The sequence below is a fragment of the Palaemon carinicauda genome, chromosome 40, assembly GCF_036898095.1.
Source record: "Palaemon carinicauda isolate YSFRI2023 chromosome 40, ASM3689809v2, whole genome shotgun sequence".
Classification (NCBI taxonomy): domain Eukaryota; kingdom Metazoa; phylum Arthropoda; class Malacostraca; order Decapoda; family Palaemonidae; genus Palaemon; species Palaemon carinicauda.
In genome coordinates this window covers 18,833,172-18,859,320 of record NC_090764.1, presented here as the reverse complement: position 1 = coordinate 18,859,320, position 26,149 = coordinate 18,833,172, and the positions used below count along the sequence as shown (strand labels likewise).

The following is a 26,149-nucleotide window of genomic DNA, read 5'->3' as shown; positions in this document are numbered from 1 at the left end:
CGAAGATATCTTGTATAATCAGGGACATATCCTAAGATAACCATAGGTATCTGCACCCCGAATAGACCTTTCCCAGTCTAATCCTATAAGGGGAAGGATAAGTGAGGAGCCGTTACATATCCTAAGATAACCATAGGTATCTGCACCCCGAATAGACCTTTCCCAGTCTAATCCTATAAGGGGAAGGATAAGTGAGGAGCCGTTACATATCCTATCACCTTTCAGTGCTCCCATATGACCCTGCCGCTTCATTCCTCCTCCGCAGCTTGTTTGCTTCGTGTGATACTTTTGTGTGCGCTCTTTTCACCTTTTTTCGAAGATTTTCTTCGTATGTCGGCTTCCTCTTCTCCGTCAAAGTTGAGTACCTACCTCTCTTTGCCTTTTGTTTTAGCTGTTTTTGCTTTGGTTCCCTTCGGGGAGTTATATTTTAGCTTTTGTGTGAGAGGAAGCCTGAGCGCTTCGAGTCCAGCTAGCCATGGCGTCGGGTTTCGTACCTGATTGCTTCTTTTTCGTGTTTACTTGTTTATTTGGTAAGCTTCATGTTAGCGAGTAGTTTTTTTAGCATTACGATGCTTTGGGCTCTATTTTAAGTTAGCATTTACATATCATTTTTATTATTTACTGTATGTCGTTTTGAGTTTGTATCGGTTTCGGCTATCCTAGCCTACAGACGGTAAGTTGTTAGTTGGACACGGACTCGCCGTTTTCGTTTTTGGTCTTTAGTTCCGGTTTCGTTGACAGTGGTCTCTTCCCTCGGGAAGGTTTTTACTCGGTCATACTAGTCTCTGAGATTTTTGTCCCACTTGTTGGCGATTCTCGGTACTCTGACCATTTAGGCTCTTGGCCATCGTGCTACAAGCATCTGAATTCTCATGGCTAGGAAGGCGCACTTTTTTGGACTTCCCCCTTTGCGAAGGGTGAGCTCACTTATCTTGTTAAGTCGGTTCACTGACCATTTTACTGTCTTCTCTTCTAGCCTCAGGGATTTTTCTTTCGACTTGTCGTATCCAGGCCTAGCCTATCCTTCGACGGCGTGTTCATTGGTCCATTATGCTACATTCATTCATATGTTCTCATGTTGGCTTACGGTAGTTCTATCGTGTTCCCCTTTGTGAAGGGTGAATTTTTCCTGTTAGTGCGCCGACAGTTGTGCGCTACCGTATCCTAGCCTATGAGAATTTTAGTTAGAGTAGTAAAATTTTTACTTTGTCTTTACACCTCTCCATGGTGAGTCTTCCCGTTACTGATACCAAACTTAATTTTATTTATAATGCTGTGTTTTTGCTATTGTTGTGATGAGGCCTAATCCCTTCGGGGTTCTGATCTTATAGACCCGTCAGCATACCCCTTTATGTAAGAGCGAGTTGTCAGACTGACGGAATTTGCCGGTACTTACGGCTTCGTTGTTTCCGACGGCATCCCTTTTCTTGGGCATACGATAGTGATAAGTCGCTATTAAAGGCAGTGTGGCCTGTACTACCACAACCTTTGCTTACGGCATGATGTTTCTGTGGGAACTATTGTCGTCTGACTTTGCTGCCATTCTTACCAACACTGCTGTTACTGACGGCAGATGAAGCCTCGTATAGGGAATTGTTCTTGTGCCTCTGCTTTAGGAAGAGCCTTGGGAGATGGCAATACTGTTACCTAAGTGTGCCATTACTGACAGCAATTTTTGTACCATGATGGCAAATGTTTTCTTCGTCAGCAAATCCGTTGGGCCGCCATGCTACATACGTTCTTGATCTCCCATGGTTGGACTGAGCAGTTTTTTTGAGTTCTCCTTTGCAAAGGGTGATTTCTCCTTGTTCCGACTTACTTGTTCTGCCGTTCCTTCATAGCCTCTGTTATTTCTCGATTTACCCGTGGCATAGACTTATTAGGCTTAGCCATTCTGCATTCGCTTGTGATCTCTCGTGCTAGGACTGCGCAGTCTTTTGGACCTCTCCTTTGCAAAGGGTAATGTCATCATGTCGGTGGGCCGACTTGCATGAACGGCTGCTATCTCTTAGCCTCTTGAGATTTCTCAATCGGACGGCGTGGCGTTTATTTCGTTGCATGGGTATAGTTTCTCCTTGTCATCACCTCTCTTTTTATCCTAGTCTTTCCAGGATGGACATTGCATGGAATTTATTATATTGTGACCTTCCATGGCCATCGGTAGGCTTCTCCCTGAGAGGTGAGCTATCTGACTGACGACAGTGCCAGTGTCTGCGACTTTGCCGCCACCTTTTGGCTCACTGTCCTATTGTACCTGTACGGGCGATGCGTCGCTGCTTGCGGAAGTGCCTCCACTGGCGGCACTGCCTTCAGCTAAGGCATGGTTTTTTCTACAGAAACCATTGCCATTTGTCTCTGCCGTTCTAGGCTCCTTTGCCCTTAACGGTGTTGCCGTTATTGGTGGCGGGGCTAGCGCTGGCCTAATGTTTTTTATATGCTTGGCTAGATGAAGTGGATGGTTCTGTAAGAGCTCATTTGCTTCATTTCCCAAGAGCTGTAATTAACCCTTTTACCCCCAAAGGACGTACTGGTACGTTTCACAAAACACATCCCTTTACCCCCAAGGATGTACTGGTACGTCCTTGCAAAAAACTGCTTTTTCAATATCAAACTTACCCGATGATCATATAGCTGCATCCCTGCTGCCCGACAGAAAAAAACCTATGGGAGGAATACGCCAGCGATCGCTATACAGGTGGGGGTGTACATCAACAGCGCCATCTGTCAAGTAGGTACTCAAGTACTCGATGTCAACAACGAATCAATTTTCCCTCTGTCGTGCCACAGGCAAGACCTACTAAATACGCCGTCCCTAACTGGATTTGTTTTCACAACGATTTGGTGAAGTACACTATTCCAGTTTTGAGCTTTCGCTATGCAGGGGTTTTATCTTCATTTCAAAACTTGAACTCGTTTTGGATAGATTTAATTATGGTGACGAAGAGAGTATGGACTCTCTTTCACTTTTAAATGGCCGACCCTTCCCTTAGACGGAAGTGTTGGTGACGAAGAGAGTATGGACTCTCTTTCACTTTAATTGGCCGACCCTTCCCTTAGACGGAAGTGTGTTTAGGTTTTTGGTAATTTTGCTTTGCCTTCTGGTCTGCTACTAATACACCAGTGCTGTATGTCCTCACGCACCTGTTGTGGTTGACAGTTCAGTTTTTGACAGTTCACAGACTGTCAAGCAGTTTCATAACGTTGCCTTCTGGTCTGCTGCTTATGCACCAGTGAAACCCTCACTGAGATAACCTAGCTTTTCTCGGACATGGTTCCTGTAGATGAGAAAGTGCTGTTCTCCCTCCTTCTGATATTCCCTTGAGGACTCTGTCATTTGGAGAGGAGCCTTAAGCTGCTTAGCCTCCTATGGACTTTAATTAACGCATAACATGCTTCCAGGGAGGGTAAATGGTTCCGCTTCAGTCGCTAACCCAGTCTGTTGCCACACCTGCTCCCATAGACCTTGGGCTTTGTTGCAAGGCATGCAGTCCAAGCTTAGTCCTTGATAGAGGATTTTTTACGGAGAAGAACCTTCTTGCCAACAACCTTCCTACCGGTTGGTTGTACGCCCTGTTGACGCTGAGATATCCTACTCACGTCCGCCAGTTGAGATGGTTCCTCCTCCGGTGCGACCCAGTGTGGGTTGCCAGTCGCACGTTGACGTTAAGCGACTCTCGGAGGTGGTTGTGGACGTTCAGCGTGTCACTAGGAAGACGTTCAACAACCAGCAGAGGTGACTTGTTGTGACGCAGTGCGGCAACCTCAGCAACCCGATAAGGGGTTGTCTGCACAACCCAGACAGTCTAGACAGTTTCGGGTTGTCGCTGTACTTCCTCGCTTCCCCATGGTTGACAGTTCACAGACTGTGCAGCAGTACCATGATCTTGTGTCCGGCTCCGTCACGCATCCACCAGTGCGACCGGATTCAGCGAGTCAGACGTTGCCCACTCCGTTGCCGTTTCCTCATCAGTTTCGGATGAGGAACCCTCTGATGAGGACATGGCTGAACAAGACGATCAACCCCCAGCCCTGCTATCCATCCAGAAGATGCTGAAGAAGGAACACGGCCCTGTCAGGCTGTGGATGAGTCTGGTTAGGACACTGTCATCCGTGGTTCAATTGGTGTCACTTGGAAGACTACACCTCCGTCCTCTTCGGTTTCATCTAGCTCTTCACTGGAAAAGGACAAGACGCTAGAAGCGGTCTCGATCCCGGTTTCCGGAAGATAAGTCTGGTCTGACTGGATGAAAGGACTTTATCAACCTTTGATAGGGTCTTCCCCTGACTGTTCAGACTCCCAACCACGTTCTCTTCTCAGACGCATCGGACGTAGGCTGGGGTGCGACCTTAGGCGGTAAGGAATGCTCGGGATTATGGAACTCGAGTCAAAGGACAATGCATTTCAACTGCAAGAAGCTTCTGGCAGTACGTCTGACCTGGAAAAGCTTCAGGTCTCTCCTTCAAGGCAAAGTAGTGGAGGTGAACACGGTCAACTCCCTGCTTTGATGTACATCTCCTAGCAAGGAGGGACCTACTCTCTGACATGGTACGAGTTCGCAAGTGACCTCCTCTCCTGTTCAACAGGTCTAGACTTTTCACTAGTAACAAGTTTCTTCCAAGGCAACTTGAATGTCTTAGCAGATTGTCTCAGTAGGAAGGGACAATAATTCCAACATATTGGACCCTCCACAAGGATGTATGCAAGAGACTTTGGGTCACCTGGGGCCAGCCAACCATAGATCTCTTCGCAACCTCGATGTCCAAGAGGCTCTCAATACTTTGCTCACCTATCCCGGACCCAGCAGTAGTTCTTTTAGATGCCTTTCTACTAGATTGGTCTCATCTAGATCTATATGCATTCCCTCCGTTCTAGATTGTCAACAAGGTACTGCAGAAGTTCGCCTCTCACGAAGGGACAAGTGGACGCTAATTGCTTCCCTCTGGCCCGCGAGAGAATAACTTACCGAGGTACTTCGATGGCTAGTAGACGTTCCCAGAACTCTTCCCCTAAGGGTGGACCTGCTACCTCTGCCACGCGTAAAGAAGGTACTCCAAGGCCTCCACGCTCTTCGTCTCACTGCCTTCAGAGTATCGAAAGACTCTCGAGAACTAGAGGTTTTTCGAAGGAGGCAACCAGAGCGATTGCTAGAGCAAGGAGAACATCCACCCTTAGAGTCTACCAATCGAAGTGGGAAATCTTTCGAAACTGGTGCAAGTCAGTATCCGTATCCTCGACCATTACCTCTGTAACTCAAATAGCTGACTTCCTCTTATATCTGAGGAAAGAGCGATCTCTTTCAGCTCCCACTATCAAGGGTTACAGAAGCATGTTGGCATCAGTCTTCCGTCACAGAGGCTTAGATCTTTCCAACAATAAAGATCTACAGGACCTCCTGAAGTCTTTTGAGACCACGAAGGAGCGTCGTTTGGTTACACCTGGTTGGAATTTAGACGTGGTTCTAAGATTCCTTATGTTGACAGGTTTGAACCACTTCAATCAGCCTCCCTGAAAGATCTCACCTTTAAGACTCTTTTCCTGATATGCTTAACCACAGCTAAAAGAGTCAGTGAGATTCATGCCTTCAGCAAGAACATCGGATTCTCATCCGAAACGGCTACATGTTCTACATCTTGGTTTTCTAGCCAAACACGAGCTGCCTTCTCGGCCTTGACCAATATCGTTTGATATTCCAAACTTATCGTATGGTTGGAAATGAACTAGAAAGAGTATTATGTCCTGTAAGAGCTCTTAAGTTCTATTTTAAAACCTTTACGAGGCCCGTCTGAAGCTTTATGGTGTTCAGTTAAGAATTCATCTTTGCCTATGTCAGAGAATTCTTTATCCTATTTTTATCAGACTGTTAATACGAGAAGCTCATTCCCTTCTGAATGAGGAAGACCAAGCTTGGCTGAAGGTAAGGACACACGAAGTTAGAGCTGTCACAACTTCCGTGGCCTTTAAACAAAATAGATCTCTGCAAAATATATTCGACGCAACCTATTGGAAAAGCAAATCAGTGTTCGCGTCTTTTATCTTAAGAATGTCCAGTCTCTTTACGAGAACTGCTACACTCTGGGACCATTCGTAGCAACGAGTGCAGTAGTGGTGGGGGCTCCACCACTACAATTCCCTAATTCCAGAACCTTTTTAATCTTTCTCTTGAAATATTTTTGGGTTGTCCGGAAGGCTAAGAAGCCTTTCGCATCCTACTTGATTTGGCGGGTGGTCAAAATCATTTCTTGAGAAGCGCCTAGATTAAAGGTTTTGATGAGGACCTTTAGTATGGGTTGCAACCCTTCATACTTCAGCTCCTAGGAGTCGCTCAGCATCCTATGAGGATCGCGAGGCTCAGTAAGGAAGACGTACTTAAAAAGGCAGAGTAATTGTTCAAGTCGTCTTCCTTACCAGGTACTTATTTATTTTATGCTTGTTATTTTGAATAACTGCTAGAATGAAATACGGAATACTTAGCTCATAATGTCAACTTGTTATGCTGGTCTCTACCCACCCCCCTGGGTGTGAATCAGCTATATGATCATCGGGTAAGTTTGATATTGAAAAATGTTATTTTCCTTAGTAAAATAAATTTTTGAATATACTTACCCGATGATCATAAATTAAAGGAACCACCCTTCCTCCCCAATAGAGAACCAGTGGGACAGAGGAGAAAATTGGTTCGTTGTTGACATCGAGTACTTGAGTACCTACTTGACAGATGGCGCTGTTGATGTACACCCCCACCTGTATAGCGATCACTGGCGTATTCCTCCCGTAGGTTTTTTTCTGTCGGGCAGCAGGGATGCAGCTATATGATCATCGGGTAAGTATATTCAAAAATTTATTTTACTAAGGAAAATGACATATTTACAATTTTTTTTTCATATTTTTGATAATTTTTTGAGAAACTTCAGGCATTTTCCAAGAGAATAAGACTAACCTGACCTCTCTATGACGAAAATTAAGGCTGTTAGAGCAATTTAAAAAAAAATATACTGCAAAATGTGCTTGAAAAAAAAAATAACCCCTGGGGGTTAAGGGTTGGAAAGTTCCAAATAGCCTGGGGGTAAAAAGGTTAATATCTCCTATAGAAAAGATATTTCACTCTGTTTACTCGAGGTGCATTTTTCCAAAGTTACAAAAGTATCTTTAAATTTTATCACTGTCAGTTTTGTACAATAGACTATTGCCTAATAGTGTTTGGCTATTTTTATTTCATATGGCATTTGTATAATAAATTGTGCTTTAGACCTTGTACCATAATTCAGTACTAGGTAGACGTAACATTATGAAGTTGTTCTTGTATTCATTGACTGAATTTTGCTACTCTGCTAATTTTTAATTAATAGATTTAAATTCTCATGGCTCCGCCCCCTACCTAATGAACCTGTTAGACAAATGAGAGTACAACATAGCTAGGGCACATTTGTTTTGCCTAAACTCTCTCTCTCACAGAATCACCCAAAACAGTCTGTAGTATTAGTGTCTTCATTACTAGTTTTGAGAGAGATATTATCTTAATGAATTTCCTACACCCTTCATTAGACAGAAAACTGTAAATCACCTGAAGTCCTATGTGACAGTGTTATTCTTGTGGCTCCTGTTATAGCAACCAGTGTTGTTTCTTCCCTTGGTGGAATTTTGTTGGTGGTTGCTCAGACATCAACTTCTATGCTTGGAGAACCTGAGGAGAAAGCTGGTAGGAAGAAGTGAGTTTGCTACACTTTCTCCTTCTCCTTCCTCTTCTGATTTTGACAATCGAAGAGGATCAGTTATAGTAGTTACAAGAATAGGGCTCTTGACAACACCCAGGTGGTTGCAGGCCCTGTTCCAAACCATGGCATGAGCTCCTTGGTTAGCCAGTTGGGCAGAGGTGGACTGCCCCATGCCCACCTGTTAGCCATGTGTTGGATGAGCTCGTGTGCCCTCCTTCACCTTTCCTTACTGGATGGTGAACTCTTCTCCCTTTTCTGAATAGAGTATTGCCATAACCATTGTTTAGAAGAGGGCACCCATGTGGTTTTTCGCTTTAGCGTATGCTTCGTCATCGATTGTCATTCAGACCCTGACTTCTCTTCTTGCAGAGCCTGATGTGAACGTTGGTAAACGGAAGAAGCCATTTCAGTTCCCTTCCTCTTTCAACTCTTCTTCCATGTCCTCAGGTTTCCCTGGCTTCCCAGGAGCCAGGTGGGAACAAGGTGCATGGCATTGTGTACACCTTTGGTCAGCCATGTGTTGGAAGAGCTTGCTCGCTCTCCTCCTACTTTCTCACCCGGACATTGGACTTCTGCTCCTTTCTCTGAATAGGTTACTGTGGTATCTCATGCTTAGAAGATAGCTCCTCTTGAAGTTGTCAGTGTGGAAAGCTGACGGCCATGGGCCAGTAGTTGAGACTGCAGCCCATGCATACAGGCACAAGGTCAATGCTTCCTCTCCACCTCAATCATGGGGGAAGAGTATGAGTTAATTATTGTCTTTCCATTGATTGTTACTGGAGAATTTTCCTTTCCTGGTGATTACCGACCTGGTCTAGCATCAGTCCCTGATTACATTGTTTTCGTGGGGAGTAGATGCCTGGAGTAGCCTGCCGAATACTTTACCCCTGTAAAGTATGAGGGTACTTGATTCTTTTGCTCTACAGGTATTAGACAAATAGAAGAAAAGACCCCCCTGAGTTCACGTTAATTTGTGGATGTTTTTGCGCCTTTAATTAGTCTTCTGCTATGGCCACCCACCAAATGTCTCGATACTTGACAGATGATCAGGCAAAGAATGTAATTAGAAAGGACAACTGGTTTTTCAACCTGAATCTTTACTGTTTGGTGGGAGGCAGTGATTTTCTTGGCATACCGATGGGCTACCTGGGTTATGAAGAGGAGAAATGTTTTGGTTTCCCAAATGTCAAAACAAGTCCATCTAAATTTTGCAGGATTCCATGTCTTTCCTTCCTAATAGTTCCATGCATGCAGTGGGGGAGAAGTAGAAGACTGCTTTGCAGGACTCCTTGATATGTTGGATAGTCTCTTTCAAGGGCTCCACTTCTTCAAAGGTATCTGCAGCCATGCCTGCAGCATCGGGTAAGGCCACAGCATCTCCTTTCAGGACCACCTGTGACCTCATCATCTTGAAGGGTTTCTGTGCATGCACAGCTCTTTTAAGCTGCCCAACCTGGTCAGGTCAGGAAGGTGAGAGAAGAGGAATGCAAAAGACATTCCCTAATTGAAAGGACTCAGGTTTGTATGGCATGGAAAAATACAAATTACTTACAAAAAAAATTTCATATTCTGACATAACCATAAAATAATTTTTGATGAAAAAAAAAAGGGTGATCATAAAAGCAGTTGAAAGGGATCAGATTTAGGTTTTAGAAAATTTAATATTTTTAATACATCTTTTATAAATTCATTGTAGAATGAAAGGTTCTTGTGTGTACAGTATTGTTGATATTCAACTACTTTTTACTTGTAGGTACCATTGGCAAGCAGAGTTTTTGGAAGATGCCAGTAGACCAAAACAAGTGGGTGACTTTATGCAAGACAGTATATCAAGACATCCTTCTGTATCTAATCCACTGGACAATTTTGCTGGTGCTACTCCTTATGCTGATATTGACCTTTTAAATTTTTCTACTGTAAATCTTCCAATATTTTTTAGAAATAGAGAAATTTCTGAGAAAGATTACTTGGAAGAAAACTCGTCTAAGCCCGGAAGCTCACCTGAAAGCCACTTGAAATCTGCAGCAAATGTACCAGAAAGAGAGACCAGTATTGAGAACGCAGCTAAGCGGCTGTATGATGAAAACATTGATAGTCTTCAAAGAGATTTTGATAGAGGAAAAATGTTAGTGTCTTCAGGTAAATCCTCTGAGAATCATGTGAAATCTTCAGCCAATGTACCAGACAAAGAGACTAGTATTGAGATAGCAACTAAGCAGCTGTATGATGAAAACATTGATAGTCTTCAAAGAGATTTTGATACAAGAAAAACATTACTATCTTCAGGAAATCATGAAGAGGAAAGCAGTATACATGATATTACAAATGCAAGTCAAAATGACAATATTGAGGATAAAGAATTATCTGATCAAGTACAACCCGAAGTAGATAGTGGATCGAGTTCAGCCGAAGATCAAGAAACTGGAGCTAATTCTCCCGACATGAGGGAGACATATGACAGAATCAATCATAAATATGAAGTTCTTGAGCCAGTAAAAATGTCTTCAGAGATAGAAAATGAAGATATATATCAGGCAAATAAAAGGTACTATGAAATTCAAATGGAACAAGCCAGAGTGGTTACTGATCAAAACCTTCCAGAGGAAGTAGTAACAGCAGCACAAGCAGAAAAAGAAACTCTGAGTAATGCATCGGAAATATATAATGACAGCAGTTTAAAACCAATGAAGGGTCTCAAATCCTTCAGTCCAGGTAAGATTGATAAAAACGTGCATGTATTAGAAAAAATGTCTCCGAATAATAAGTTTAGTTTACAAACACACAACATTCATTCTGAAAACTTAGATGCTTCTCCAAAAGAAATGGAATTTGTGAAAGATTTTTCTACAAAAGAACAAGAATTTGGGAAAAACAAAGAAGACAGTGTTACTCCAACAGAAATTAGTAACTCGGAAACACTGGATGGTCCACTTTATAGTCAAAGAAGTGAAACTGATGATGAGAAACTACAGATGAAAAAAACCTTTAGAAGGGCTGCAAGAAGTGGTTCTATTTCATCAATCAGCATAACAGAACATCTCAGTAATTCCCATAGCAGTTGGACCAAATTAGGGAAACCTCGAGTAAAGAAAACTGTGAAATACGAATCACCCCAAAGTAAAACTCCGATGTCAAGAGTAGTTGATTCCAAGGAAGTAGAGACTATCATGCCAAAAGATATCCCAATGGAATATGACAGTGACTTTGAAGTCAGCGATGTCGAGGGATTAAGTATATCTGCTTCTTCACTTACGTCGACTACTATACCAGATGATCTTGTTACTCCAGGAGAAGAAGAGTTTTGATTTTGGACTTGGATACTCGTGAATTGTGCACTTGAAATTAGATTAAATAGCATAAAAATCTGTCGCTAAAGAAAGGAAAGCAGAGAGAATTCACCAGAACTGTTATGGAAGACAGTAACAGGATGATGAAGGTAAGCAATTTAAGCATTACCCTAATAATTTATACTGTACGCATTACCCTAATAATTTATACTGTACGCATTACCCTAATAATTTATAAGCATTACCCTAATAATTTATACTGTTATTATTTGCTAAAATAAGAATGTAGATTATAAAAAAATACTTACACATAGTGAGATACCAGTGTTGAATGTTGTTATTAATATCAGTAAATTATTATCTAACGAGATAGATGAACCAGATTCGGTGTGAAAATTCTCAACTTTCACAGGTCTGGTCAGTGGATACTTAAGTTACCCATTACCATGAATCTTACCTCTGGATAAAACAAGGAATTAAGTGTTAGTGCCAACTTGATGACCTATGAATAAGGCAACTTGGGTACATAGCCCAAGAAATATATACTGTATATACAGCATATCCGGGGCAACAAAGATACAAAACAGACTTGGTGTATCATCAAGGGACACAGAGAATGAGGATCAATGGAAACTGACATTGTTCCTAGTGACTCGCTTCTCAGTAACGGGTGGTCGTTTTAGTGGCTTAACATGAAAGAGAGAGGATATACTGTGGAGAGGTTAAAACTTTTTTGTTTTTTATTCAGAGGTTACCAAGTTAGCAATTTTTTATTGTGGAGGTGACTGGAAATCTAAGTCAACGACAATCTAATTTTTTTACCAGATAATAATTTGGCTGGATTGATAACTTTTCACCGAAAATTTAAGTTAAGAAAAAGACTATATATTGGTTGGCTTCTTGCAAAATTATTGTCTCGTATTTTTATATTTAACAAATATCCATGTTACATGAAAAACTAAACTCATTTCTTCTTTTTCAGTGCTTTCATGAGTGGTCGGTCTGTTTGGAAAATAACATCACAAGTAGAACATAAAGGCACAGCTCTGCAGTAAACTGATAAGCAGTTGGAGCACACATTTCCCATATCCACTAAGGTGTGATGGCAAAAACATGCTGCACGATAATCCACACTATCAGGAGGAGGTGCATTAAGCTTCTTTCTTGTTAAAATATCTGGTTGGTACATCATTATTAAAGTCTGCAGAAGCTCAGAAACCTGAAAAGTATCAATAGTTCACTGTTAACTGAAATAAATTGATTGTTATGGACTAATAAATAAGAGTACAGCATAATATAAATTTCCAATGTGATTTTTGTCTTTTTTTCCGAGTTTTTCATACCCAATTCCTTTAAAGTAAGAGATGATTTTAGCGTGAGCTAGAACGGATGTTGAAACATTTAGTGGTTGATTAATGACAGGTGGTGTGAGGAGGAAGCCCCACCCACTATGTCCTTAGGACCAGGACAGGCAGAGTGGTTGAAGTGGAAAATGATTCAGGATGGCTTAGCTATGAAAAATACTAATTACTTCTAAAATGTTATTTGTTCCTTCACATATACAAACCTTTCGTCCTTTATAATAGACTCACTCATTGGTGGCAGTAGTTTCATAGGACTAAACTGGAAGGTTCTTTTCTTCCTTGGACATGTCATCCTTCATGGTCTCCCACTTGAGCAAGGAAGGTAAATAGCTCGACAAAGGGAGGTAGAAGCTATTAGGGCCTTAGCCAGTGGGCAATTTCAGAAAGGGCAATTTCAAAAAGGGGAAGGTGCTTCCAAACCAAAACTCAGGTGAATCGTGACGCTACCAACTGGCCCAGGCTTGCAAGCTCTTCCTTGGTCAATTAATTAATACCATAAATGCTGAGGGTCATCGACGCTTCTTCTGGGATGGCAGAAGTTTGCACTGACCAAAGTTGTAATGGCCAGCAAGCAGCCTTGTAAAGCCAGAAGGAATAGTATCTGCTAGGACTAATGAAAAGACTGTGAGTGTGCACTTCATATTGGAGGGATGAAACTGAAGTTATGAACAGGGTTCAAAGACCATATGATGCCGATTCTTCATAAAGTCAGACAAAATCTCCATCCTTCTAAGGTTGACACGATAGCCTTAAAACTCTTTCTGGCCGATTGAGGGAAAGACTCCTATCATGCTCTCCTTAGGTTAGCAGACGGTACATGCATCAGTGACATGAGGGCAAGGATTATTCCCCCCACCCCATGATGAAAGTGCCTTGATAGCCAAGACAGCCTGAAGCTCCCTTTGAGCTTGGACCATTCCCCCGAGGAGGGAGGTTCTAAATCCTAACAAGGATCTACTGTTTCAGAAGCAGAGAAGAGTGAAAATCTTCAAGGAAAGACTCCAATACCCTCAGGTTAACAGGAAGTGTGTGTGCCAGTGACCTGAAGACAAGGAGCATCCTATTCCAAGACTTAAGTCCCACAGTAGGCAAGACTGCTTGAAGCTTCCTTTGAGCACAGACTCTTTCCCTGAGGAGGAGGAATAGCCTACAGAAGAGTTTTGCATGGAAATGTAGGCAAGGAAGTCCACAATTTACTGAAAGGTGCTTTAGGCCGGAGAGACACATTCTCTTCGAACCCCCTGTTAAGTCTTTCTCAGCTGGTCAAATCTTGGGGCAATGGTCGCTAGTCAAATTTTAGCTCATACTCCGCTTCGTTTATCCTGGAAGAATTTATCAGTGAGTGAGCTCTATTACTCCCTCCTAAAAGAGTGGCTCATACTCCACTTTGTGTACCTCAAAAAATTTTATCAGTGGGCGAGCTCTTACTCCCTCCTAGCAGAGGAGAGCATCTCTTGAGGACAAGGACATGTCTCACTTTCGCTGGCCTATGGAGCCAGTGTTGGGTTCCAAACAAGATTATTCGTCTGCCTCCCATAGAAGGAATAGCCACCAATACCCCTTATCAGAGATGGAATGCAGCTTCCTTAGGGCCAGGATGTTCCTCCCATGTCAAAAGAGGAGTGATAGAGGTAGGTGCATATGCTCCCCCTCACTTGTCCTACGGATCTAACTGACCAGTTGGCGAGACCTGTTACTGCACTTTTACTCGAATGAGAAGAGCACTCGATAGAGGTGCCAAGGAGCTTCTTGTGAGAGGCCTCCTGCAAGATTAGTACTTCTACTTTTTTCTTCTTAGAAGAAATTGATAGATTGGAGTTGGTAGAGATGGAAGAAGTGGGAGCAAACTCATTTCTCCCCTTGCCAGCCTTTCTTCCTTGCTACTATGAGTGGTTCAGCAGTTCCTACTGCTCATAAACAGGTGAAGTACCCTGCCAGTTTGCCGATTCGAATACTAAGGAAAAATTCCCAGTAGAACAGCATTACCAGGAATTTTGTCCTTTGCTTGGGCATGAGATTAAACTCTCATTCCCGATCCTCTGATTGAAATAGGAATGGGTAGTCATCCCTATCTTGAAGGGGAAAGACTACGAAGAGGTCACCAAAAGCATAAAATCTCCCTCTCTGGAGGCTAAATATGGAGCAAAACTTCCAACTGAACACATTCTGTAAATGTACCAGTTTGACAGTGAGGGGTATTATTATTAGCTAAGTTACAACCCTAGTAGGAAAACCAGGATGCAGTAAGCCCAAGGTCTCCAATAGGGAAAATAGCCTAGTGAGGAAGAGAAATTAGATAGAATAGTATGCCCGAGTGTACCCTCAAGCTAAAACCCTAACCCAAGACAGTGGAAGACCATGGTACAGAGGCTATGGCACTACCTTTCATTACCAAAATGAAAGAAGCCACTGAGCAATTACAGTGCAGTATAACACCCCTTGAGTGAAGAAAAAATTTTCCGTTATCTTGAAGTTGTCAGGTTTATGAGGAAGGAGAAGAATGTGTAAAGAAAAGGCCTGACTTCATTGTATTTGTAGGTAAAGGAAATATGAGCTGTAACCAGAGGGATCCAATGTACTGTAGTACTATCTGGTCAGTCAAAGAACCCAATAACTCTCTAGCAGTCGTATTTTCCTCCGTCTCCGCAATGACTCATGAATGGATAGTGATTGTAAAAGACTTCCAACATCAAAGCATAGGATCGTTTCACCTTTGTCATCATGTCCAGAGAGTAACCTGTTACCTGTAAGGTAGGTGTAAAACAAATTAAGATGGAAGTGGACTGTGCAAGGCAAGGTATCCCTCTACTGACAGCAGGAGATATAGCTCTTTATCACTCCCCTACCTTTTTCTTTCTGCTAACACTCCTGGACTTAGCCTGGGAGAGGTAAGAACAGGTGGAGAAGAGTCTGACACCTAGAGGAAGTAGCTATTGGTAGTCTTTGCTGGAATTTGGACAAGGCTGAGACTTTCCTCAGATCTTATCCAGATGGCATTCCTACCACCATAAGTCTTGGCTGAGGACGTTGAAGGCTACCGCAAGGTTGGTGGAGTCCTAACACAAATCACTCTCCAGAAAGGGAGAAAAAAAGTCCTGAACCAATCCAACCAACCTAGCAAATGTCATATAGGTTGGTTATATGGTGAGAAAAGAAGAAAATTTTATTCCTCTCAATAGCATAAATCAGTAGAACTTCAGAGTTAAACCTTGTTGAAAGGCAAGCTCACTACCGTGACTGGCCATTACTGTAGTTGGCATATTGGGTAACAATGTTTAGTGGATACCATTCCTTCCATGAAATTATTTAGAAAATGTTTCAACTTCTACCACTTTCATTGTTGATATGAATGGGTGGACTAGTTCTCGTAAGTGCAGCAGAATATCATCTCCTTTTGGTAGCAGGAAGAAACTGATTAACACACCCAAGTGAAAAAAGCAGCTTAGGAGTGTCTCGGTTGCCGTTCGTATACTGTTGTGGATTATCATTTCCTTTGTGCTTTTCAGGTAAATTTTACCAGTAACTTTGGCTCAGCCTGATGGCTTTCAAGTGTAAGTCACAATGATAGCAGTGCTTCAAAAGAACGGAAAGCCATCACCATGGAAGTGAAATTAGACATAATGAAAAGGGAGAAGCAATGCCAAATATCGGCCAGGTACTCCAACTTGACTGCTCAACTGTCATGACAATTATCAAGGATAAAGATGGTATCATTAAGCATGTGAAAGGATGTGCTTCTATGAAACTGACAGTGATAAAGAAGCAACATGTGGTCTCATTATTGAGATGGATGAATGGTTAGTTTTATTAGTTGGACGACCAGAGTCAACAGGATATTCCAGTGAGCCTTATGGTAATTTAGAGAAAGCAAAAAGATTGTTTGAGACTTTGGAAAAGGGTAAGGAAGTGAAAGTGAGGAGTTTGTGGCCAGTAGGGGTTGGTTCATGTGGTTTAAGAAGCATGCAAATTATCATAATATTAAAGTTCAAGGTGAAACTGCTATTTATGATGAGAAAGCAGAAAGTGGGTATCCTAATGTGTTGGCTGACATGATTAAAAGGTTTATTTTGGAAGACAAGAAGAGAATACCAGGTCAAAAATCTTGGAAGAAGACTGGCTGCTTTCAGTGAGTAATGCTGCTAGGTGGCTACAAGCTGAAGACCATACTGGCAATTCAGGCTGAGAATCTAAGGACATTTGGAACAGTTGACTGCCTGCATCTAACAGACTCCAACAACAGGCATCTACGGTCAGGTCATGGTCCGTGTGTCTCGCCAAAATCCACAACTGTCAAGGATCGTGGGTGCTGTGGCTATCTAGGAATGCTCAAACTCAGTTGACTGACATTGATGAAACACAATAGATGCCAGAGCCTTCTAAGTCAGAGACTTTCTAACCTTCTTTCCCGAACAATGGATGAGTGCATGTCATTCAGCACTGGAAACTGTTCCCTCTCCCATAATAGAATGCAGAAATATGAAAGTGGATACGGGAATGTGTAATTCGGAATGATTATTGGCACCAGTAGTCAACCGAGATAGGGAGAAATATTCACCGATTGATCACACATGGGTCAGGGACTAACTTCCCTTTGCCACCTAAGTAGGGGGGTGCAGAAATCTTCAGACCATGCCATCTTTCCCCTTCGTCCACCTCATTGCCAACGATGGAAAAAGGACAGAGATGATCCTCCAGGTTATGGAGTCTTATCCCCATTGGACTGAATTAGTAATTGGTCCAATGAGGGACAATTCACTTGCTATCGGTAAGACAGGTGACATACTGCTCACCTGCTACAGTTGAAAAGAGCAATCACTAACCCACCCCAAAGGTAACAGTTGATATGTAAACTTTACATCGGCATAAGGAGGTAGCATGATTGTTGATACCCTTATCGACACTGCCTGTTCTGTTCTGATTGCCCCCCAATTACATTGTTAACGAATCAACTGCTGTTCCATCTCGCGCTGGAGTCATTTCCTATTTTAAAGGATGAATGGTTTGTATAATCGTATGAACAAAAAGCACTGATCTACAAAATTACTAACCTCTTGAAGACAATAATAATATCCTCCACTTATATCAGCTCCTTGCTGCAAGAGTCCACAGTCACTGCCAATCACACACACGTCAATTGCTGCACCAATCTTTTGCGCACTTAGGTAGGTATTGATGTAATTTAGATACTGACTTCCAGTATCAGCTGAAAAGGTAAAAGGTACAGATTTCAAAATAATTGAACCAGTTATAAATGATTAAAAAAATCAATTAAGATGGACTGATAATTTTAGACAAAGGGATTTATTTCAATTTTAAACAAAATTAGAAAACATTCACATTAAACAAGTCTCAAAAGCTATTAACTATACTAGTTACAATAATGAGATAACGCATTCATTGACCTTCTCCCCTTCCAAGCTTCGTGGAGCTACAACCAAGAGGTTTGTCTATATTCTGTTCTTCCACCAGTATTGGTACTAAAAATTTCAATACTTACTACCCGTTATGTACAATTGGTGGTGCTGGTTAAAAATATTACAACCACCAGGGAAAAATCAGAATACATTTAGTATGGCCACCATAACAATAAAGGGGATAAATTACATAAATCTTTAAAAATATGATATTTTAATTATAAAATAAATTTTTGAATATACGTACCCGGTGAATATATAATAGCTGCAACTCTGCGGCTCGACAGAAAACACACTCAAAAAACTCGCGAGCGATCGCTATGAAGGTTGCGGGTGTGCCCACCAGCGCCAACTGTCGGCCAGATACCACTCTTGTATGTAAACAAAACCTTCAATTCTTCTCGTCCCGCTGCGTCTCTATTGGGGAGGAAGGGAGGGTCATTTAATTTATATATTCACCGGGTAAGTATATTCAAAAATTTATTTTATAATTAAAATATCATTTTTAAATATTTAACTTAGCCGGTAAATATATAATAGCTGATTCACACCCAAGGAGGTGGGTAGAGACCAGAGTTAATTATGTTTACAGCGTATAAGCTAAGAGTTTTTTTATTTTGACAGTTATCAATATAACAAAACCAAAATATATAGGTACCTGGTAAGGAAGTTGACTTAGACGATTACTCTGCCTTGTAAGTCTGTCTTCCTCACGGAGCCCAGCGATCCTCTTAGGATGCTGAAAGACTCCCAGGAGCTGAAGTATCAAGGGTTGCAACCCATACAACAGGACCTCATCAAACCCCTAATCTGGGCGCTCTCAAGAAATTACTTTGACCACCCGCCAAATCAACCAGGATGCGAAAGGCTTCTTAGCCTTCCGAACAACCCATAAAACAATATTAAAAACATTTCAAGAGACAGATTAAAAGGATATTGGAATTAGGGAAGTGTAGTGGTAGAACCCTCACCCACTACTGCACTCGCTGCAACGAATGGACCCAGTGTGTAGCAGTCCTCGTAAAGAGTCTGGACATCTTTTAAGTAAAATGACACGAACACTGACTTGCTTCTCCAAAAAGACGCGTCCATAATACTTTACAGAGATTTATTTTGCTTGAACGCCACGGAGGTTGCTATATCTCTAATTTCGTGCGTCTTAACCTTAAGCAAACATCGGTCTTTCTCATTCAAGTGAGAATGAGCTTCTCGTATTAAAAAAATCTGATAAAATATGACAAAGCATTCTTTGACATAGGCAATGAAGGTTTCTTAACTGAGCACCATAATGCCTCAGATTTCCCTCGTAATGACTTAGTACGAGCTAAATCGAACTTAAGAGCTCTAACAGGACATAATACTCTTTCCAGTTCGTTGCCTACAATCTCTGATAAGCAAGGAATATCAAAAGAATTAGGCCAAGGACGAGAAGGCAGTTCATTTTTTGGCCAGGAAACCAAGTTGAAGTGAACAAGTGGCTTTTTTCTGTAGAAAAGCCGATGTTCTTACTGAAGGCATGAAGTTCATTGACCCTTTTAGCCGAAGCCAAGCACACTAGGAAAAGTGTCTTGAGGGTGAGATCCTTCAGGGAGGCTGAATGTAATGGCTCAAACCTGTCTGACATGAGGAACTTTAGGACCACGTCTAAGTTCCATCCAGGAGTTGCCAAACGACGTTCCTTAGAGGTCTCGAAAGACTTAAGGAGATCTTGGAGATCTTTATTGTTGGAAAGATCTAAGCCTCTATGTCGAAAGACCGAAGCCAACATGCTCCTGTAGCCCTTAATCGTGGGAGCTGAAAGGGAGTGAACCTTTCTCAGATGTAAAAGAAAATCTGCGATTTGGGCTACAGAGGTACTGGACGAGGACACAGATGCTGACTTGCACCAGTCTCGAAAGACTTCCCACTTCGACTGGTATACTCTAATGGTAGAAGCTCTCCTAGCTCTTGCAATCGCACTGGCTGCCTCCTTCGAAAAGCCTCTAGCTCTTGAGAGTCTTTCGATAGTCTGAAGGAAGTCAGACGAAGAGCGGGGAGGCTTTGATGGACATTCTTTACGTGGGGCTGACGTAACAGATCTACCGTTAGAGGAAGACTTCTTGGAAAGTCTACCAGCCATTGAAGTACCTCGGTGCACCAGTCTCTCGCGGGCCAGAGGGTAGCAACCAACGTCAACCTTGTCCCTTCGTGAGAGGCGAACTTCTGCAGTACCTTGTTGACTATCTTGAATGGTGGGAATGCATAAAAGTCCAGAAAAGACCAATCCAGTAGAAACGCGTCTATGTAGATTGTTTCTGTATCTAGGACTGGAGAGCAATAGATTGGAAACCTTTTGGTCAACGAGGAGGCAAAGAGGTCTATGGTGGGTTGACCCCAAGTAGCCCAAAGACTCTTGCCCACGTCATTGTGGAGGGTCCATTCCGTGGGTATCACCTGACCCTTCCGACTGAGACAGTCTGCCAAGACGTTCAAGTCCCCCTGGATGAATCTCGTCAACAGGGAGATGCCTCGAATTCTTGACCATAAGAGAAGGTCCCTTGCGATCTCGAGCAGCGTGAAGGAGTGTGTGCCTCCTTGCTTGGAGATGTACGCCAAAGTTGTGGTATTGCCTGAGTTGCCTCTACCACTAAGTTTCGAAGAAGCCTTCTAATATCATCAAGGCCAAGTGGACTGCTAATAGCTCCTTGCCGTTGATGTGCATGCTCTTCTGACTTGAGGTCCACAGACCCGAGCATTCCCGACCGTCCAGGGTCGCACCCCAACCCAAATCCGACGCGTCTGAGGACAACACGTGGTTTGGGTTCTTGACTGCTAGGGATAGTCCCTCTCTCAGACTGATATTGCTGTCCCACCATTTCAGGCATGCCTTTACTGGTTCGGAGACTGGGAATGATACCGTCTCTAATGTCTTGTCCTAGTTCCAGTGAAAGGCTAGATGGAACCGGAGAGGCAGAAGGTGTAGTCTCCCTAGTGAGACAAACTGCTCCAGGGATGAGAGAGTCCCTACGAGACTGTTCCAACTCCTGACTGAATAAACGTTTCGTTTCAGCATTAGTTGGACTTCGAGCAGGGCTTGACTGCGAATCTCCATCCCCAAATATAGAATAATCTGGGATGGGATCAGTTGGGACTTTTAGGTTGACCAAAAGTCCCAACTCCCTGGCCAGACTCAACGTCCAATGTAGATCCTGCAGACAGTGAAGACTGGACGATGCTCTGAGAAGCCAGTCGTCCAAGTACAGGGAGGCTCGGATCCCCGATAGATGGAGGGATTTTGCCACATTCCTCATGAGCCTCGTAAACACGAGAGGCGCAGGACTGAGGCCAAAGCACAGGGCTCGAAACTGGTACCCCACATTCCTGTAAACAAACCTCAGAAACGGTTGGGAATCCGGGTGTATAGGAATGTGGAAGTATGCCTCCTGAAGGTCGAGAGAGACCATCCAGTCGCCTTCCATAAATGCTGTCAAGACAGCCTGGTAGACTTCATCGTGAAGTTTGTCTTGACAATGAACACATTGAGCGCACTTGCCTCTTACGTACTCCTGCAGTGAACATGGCTGCCAAATCATGGAGCCATCCCTGAGGGACTTGTTCCTGCAGAGAACGTGGCTGTCAGATCATTGAAGCCATCCCTGAAAGCCTTGTTTATGCATGACATAATTGTACAGCAAAACTTCAAAGGCTCGAAAATAGATATGAAGTCGACCTGTAAAATCTTGGAGCGTCTCATGGCCAGGCGCCAGGGAGAGTCTATGAGGTTTGAGAAGTCTATCTGGGCAGAGGCAGGAACTCCCAAGCCGAGAACTTCTCTCGTGTCATATCAGACTCTCGCTCTATAAGCCAGATTAAAAGAAGGGAAAGCAAAGGCTGTCTCCCCCAAACTCCTCCTGGTGATAAACCAGTCGCCTAGCAAACGTAAAGCTCTCTTAGAAGAGCGAGAGAGCACTAGCTTATAAAACAACGGCTTCGAAGTAGCTAGGCCTAGTGTAAGCTCTGACGTTTAGGCGAACGAGGAGCAGCAGATACAAAAAGATCCGGACAAAGATCCTTAAAAATCAGCATGATTTATTTAAAGTCCATAGAGGGCTAAGCAGCTTTAGGCTCCTCTCCGTCTGACAGAGTCCTCAAGGGAATATCAGTAGGAGGGGGAACAGCAACTTCCTCATCTGAAGGAACCTTGTCCGATAATAGCCGAGTCTCAAGCAAGGGAGAGACCTACCGTGGTGGCAATGCTTTACAAGCAGAGTCCACACGCACTGGTGCATTAGTAGCGGACCAGGACGCAACGTCATGTAACTGCTTGACAGTCTGTGAACTGTCAACAACAACAGGTGCGTGAGACCAGGACGCAACGTCATGTAACTGCTTGACAGTCTGTGAACTGTCAACAACAACAGGTGCGTGAGGACGCACAGCGTCCACTCGAGACTGCTTTGACCGTCTAGACTGAGCAGTCAAAACAATTCTAGAATGCGGAGGTTGACGCTCAGCGTCAAAACAAGTCAACTCCGATTGTTAGCGAACGTCCTGAACGTCAACAGGAGCATCAGCAAGTGGCCTAACGTCCAAATGTGGCTGAAAATCCACACGAGACCGCATCGAGTGTGGTTCTAAACAACCTGACTGACGTGACTTGGCTACGCCAACGTCAACAGGACGCACAAAGGAACGTTAGGGTGGCTGAAGGCCAGGATCTCGATGAGATAAACGGCTAGGCTCAACGGACTTATCGGCAGAATAGTCTTCCATAAGGGAGGCAAGCTTATTCTGCATGTCTTGCCGTACAACCCATTTAGGATCAACGGGAATGGTTGCAGTAAGAGACGAGGGTAACGTCTGTGACCGCAAAACCTTGCCTACAAAAAGACTCTCGGAATCTGTGTTACGCTTTTGTTAGGCGGCGAGCAGTCTTCCGATGACTGCATAGGGTCAGAGCTGTCCTAATGGTTAAAACCAGGACGCTGGACCTGTCCTGAAAGGACTGACTTTCGCTTAAAGGGCCTCGATACCTTATTCCACGGTTTCTTATGCGAAAAGCCTTCGGATGACGAGGAGAAAATCGTCTCTCTCGCCTTATGGTAGGGGTGATCTTGGTAAGATACACCCGATACCATAGAGGGAACGTCTGTTCGCTGATCAAGGCCTCTCGAACCCATAAGTCGTACGACATTACTTCTCCCCTGGGAGCTTGCAAGAGGTCCCGGACTAGGCGAACGACAGGCACGAACAGACGAACCCTCGGTCGCAACACTGATAACACTTTGCGCAATATCACTTTATCACTACGATTTTCTGTTTTGCACTTATTTCACTGAAATCAAATTTTTTAACAATTCACATTAGGTATGAATAAAACTGATTTCTACCTGAAGCACGCAATTCTACCCTCATCAAAAGGTTGTAATTGCGAAATCAGTCGTATAATGTAAGCACATTAATACCAGCAAAAAACAGTAAACATATTTTAAGATAAAAAAATCAGTGGCTGGGGAAGAGAATAAACACTAGTTCATTCAAAACTACGTTTTCAATCTCTCACCGTACATTGCCTTGGGACGAGAATAAAAAACTAAAAACGTTTTATCCTTTCTCCCCGTACAGAGACTAGGGACGAGAGTAACTCGAGAACAACGTTACCCGCTTGGGACGAGATAAAGATCGGGACGTTTTCTCTCCTCTCTCTCCCTCCGTCTCTATCTCTCTCTCTCTCTCTCTCTTGATTTCGCACCTAAGAGAAGAGCCCACTTACGTTTCGTCAAAAAAACAGGTTATTTGACCAAAGGAAAAAACTGAAAGGATTTTCAATTAAAAAGTTCCTTTAAAATAGAATTTAAAACATTTAAGCTTTGAAAGAAGAATGAACAAAACGTCAGAATCGATTTACTCTTTCTGCAAAGTGAAACCGTGATACTCTCTCTCTCTATCCTAACGATAGAGCGCAAACTGCGTAGCATAAATAAACTAAACGTTAGTTCATCTTTGAAACAGTACGAAGACTATTCAAAGAAAATCTTTCATAAAATATCTATTAAAAAATATTCATTTAATAAGTTTTAAATCATTAGCTCTTTAAAAGCTATTTACGATTGAAAGGGCTCAACGTTGTTTAACTTCGGTTTCCAAGTTAGGACCGCCTACTCTCAGGAAAGGTCGCATATAAACAAATCATTAAAATTTATTTTGATGTTTATTATAAATGGAAAGCTAATCGAAGAGGCCTAATAAAGGCGGTTGAGATATAAAATATATAGAGGAAAATCTATAATTAATTTATAACGTGATAAGATAATTGCTAAAAGACTAAACACACTTCCGTACTGAGGGAAGGGTCGGCCATTTAAAAGTCAAGGAAAGTCCAAAAAAACAATCCAAAGTCATCAAAAATTAAATCTATCCAAAAACGAGTTCAAGATTTAAGTTGAAGATAAAACACCTGTACTGCGAAAGCTCAAACCAAAATGAAGTACTTCACCAAATATGTTAAGAAAACTCCAGGTTCTACAGCGAGTATGAATACGTCTTGTCGTCAACGTCGACAGAGAAGAATTGAAGGTTTTGTTTACATACAAGAGTGGTATCTGGCCGACAGTTGGCGCTGGTGGGCACACCCGCAACCTTCATAGCGATCGCTCGCGAGTTTTTTTAGTGTGTTTTCTGTCGAGCCGCAGAGTTGCAGCTATTATATATTCACCGGCTAAGTTAAATATTTAAAAATAAACTATTTGCTGAGGAAATACCATAGCATCCATCTCATTCAATTTTATATTTAAGCTCATTTTCTGGTGATGAAATTAATAAGTTGACAAAATTAACAAAAATCATCCAGAAAATAATTTTACAATACATTTTTTATAGATATGATTCAAATTAATTCAGATATATTGTTTTCTTAATGCTTACACGACTTTTCCCTAATTTCATATTTTAAATGGAATTTGAAACATTAAAACATAACATAATAAGAATTTTGAATATTCTTAAGGTATTCATTATCAGTTCTATAATCTTGGCTATACTTTATAATATTAATTCATCTCACATCAAACTAATTGCTTATAATTAAAAAAATCATTGACCCTGAAATTCTATTCTTACTTTTGCCTACTAATCAACTTTTCTTGTTACATACATGTGACTTTTTAATATGCAGTATATATATTTTTTTACACTGGTTCTTATTTGATTGGCTACAATAAATTAAGCCAAAGGTAAACCTTCGGATAAGGACTATATTTAAATATAATTACAATTTCATAAATGGCTAATTAATTATAAACATTTTGTGACTTGCCTAAAATGTCTAATTACATCTACCCTCTACATACAGTATACAAGAGGATTACTAAAAACTTACATGAATATTTTATCACCACTAATCTGGCGTTTATTTTTCGTGCAATGGCTTCTTCACTTTCTAGTCTCTTAATATATAAAAGTCCTCGACAAATAGCTCCAGATAGAAGAGATTCCGTTTGCCTGACATTATGATCACGGGACAGCATTTTCTTCAATTCCTCTTCGATGCTTTCATCAACATGATTCAGGTACTCCAGTCTTCCATCCTTTTGGCGGTCCACCTGATAACGAAGATTTAATAAGTCTCATGCAAAGAAAAGAAAAAATTAATTAAAATTTTCAATGATAATGCAGAATACCAAACATCCTTTACAATTCTTCTACTGATTCCATGCATTATTCATCGTTATATTGTAATAAAATTCAGTTAGAAATAACTAAGCAAAAGGATGTGTTTAATTATCAATAATTGAAAAATCTAGGTAAAGTACATGGAAATTAGATGCCTTTGCATTACCAAAGCTTTTCTACTGACAGATTTTAATGGAAAATATACTTAAAAAAAGAAACTCTATGCTGAGGATCACAGAAATTAAGTTTCAATAGACTCTGAAAAATATTTATAGTGATTATACTTTCGGCAAAGCTGGAAGACTAGTCATGTGACTTTTAGTGAGGTGTAACTACCCCACCGCTTATTAGCAGGGGTAGGGGGTAGCCAGCTACCCCACTCATACACACGCCTGTGTTGTCTCGTCACTTTTTATTGCAGGCAAGACTTATCGGGGGACAGGTGATGGTAGGCCAATTTGTATAAATACCTCAAGGTTTGTATTGTTAGGAAAAATAGAAATGACTTCCAAATTTGCCATTTTTTTCGACATTAAATACAAACCCATTTGCTATTTATAAGGATGACTCACCCATTAGGAGGGTGGAAGTTTGAACCAACCGTTGTAGGTGGACCATGGAATTCCTCAACTCTCTTGGTCTAAGCCAACACGAGTGGGAAACCTGTCTTCAAGGTCAGGTTATGTTTCTCAATCACGAGTAAAGGAAAATGTCCGGTGCT

General features: G+C 42.1%; 2 protein-coding genes across 5 annotated transcripts in view; one reads left to right on the top strand and one right to left on the bottom strand.

Annotated features, from left to right (window-relative positions):
* Nucleotides 1-11,164, top strand: part of LOC137631576 (centrosomal protein of 78 kDa-like) — a 67,548-nt gene extending 56,384 nt beyond the window's left edge. For all 4 annotated transcript variants that reach the window (XM_068363400.1, XM_068363399.1, XM_068363401.1 and 1 more), the window contains one exon: nucleotides 9,467-11,164. In XM_068363400.1, coding sequence (XP_068219501.1) covers nucleotides 9,467-11,018 — 1,552 coding nt within the window. In that variant the 3' untranslated portion in view covers nucleotides 11,019-11,164. The remainder of the gene's footprint in view (nucleotides 1-9,466) is intronic.
* Nucleotides 11,165-11,886: 722 nt separating this feature from the next.
* The window catches only part of Tfb4 (transcription factor B4), a 39,930-nt gene continuing 25,667 nt past the window's right edge, over nucleotides 11,887-26,149 (bottom strand). The window contains exons 3-5 of the mRNA XM_068363397.1: nucleotides 25,136-25,358; nucleotides 17,413-17,567; nucleotides 11,887-12,219 (exon numbers count right to left, since the gene is read on the bottom strand). Of these exons, the coding sequence (XP_068219498.1) occupies nucleotides 11,965-12,219; nucleotides 17,413-17,567; nucleotides 25,136-25,358 (633 nt within the window). The 3' untranslated portion in view covers nucleotides 11,887-11,964. The remainder of the gene's footprint in view (nucleotides 12,220-17,412; nucleotides 17,568-25,135; nucleotides 25,359-26,149) is intronic.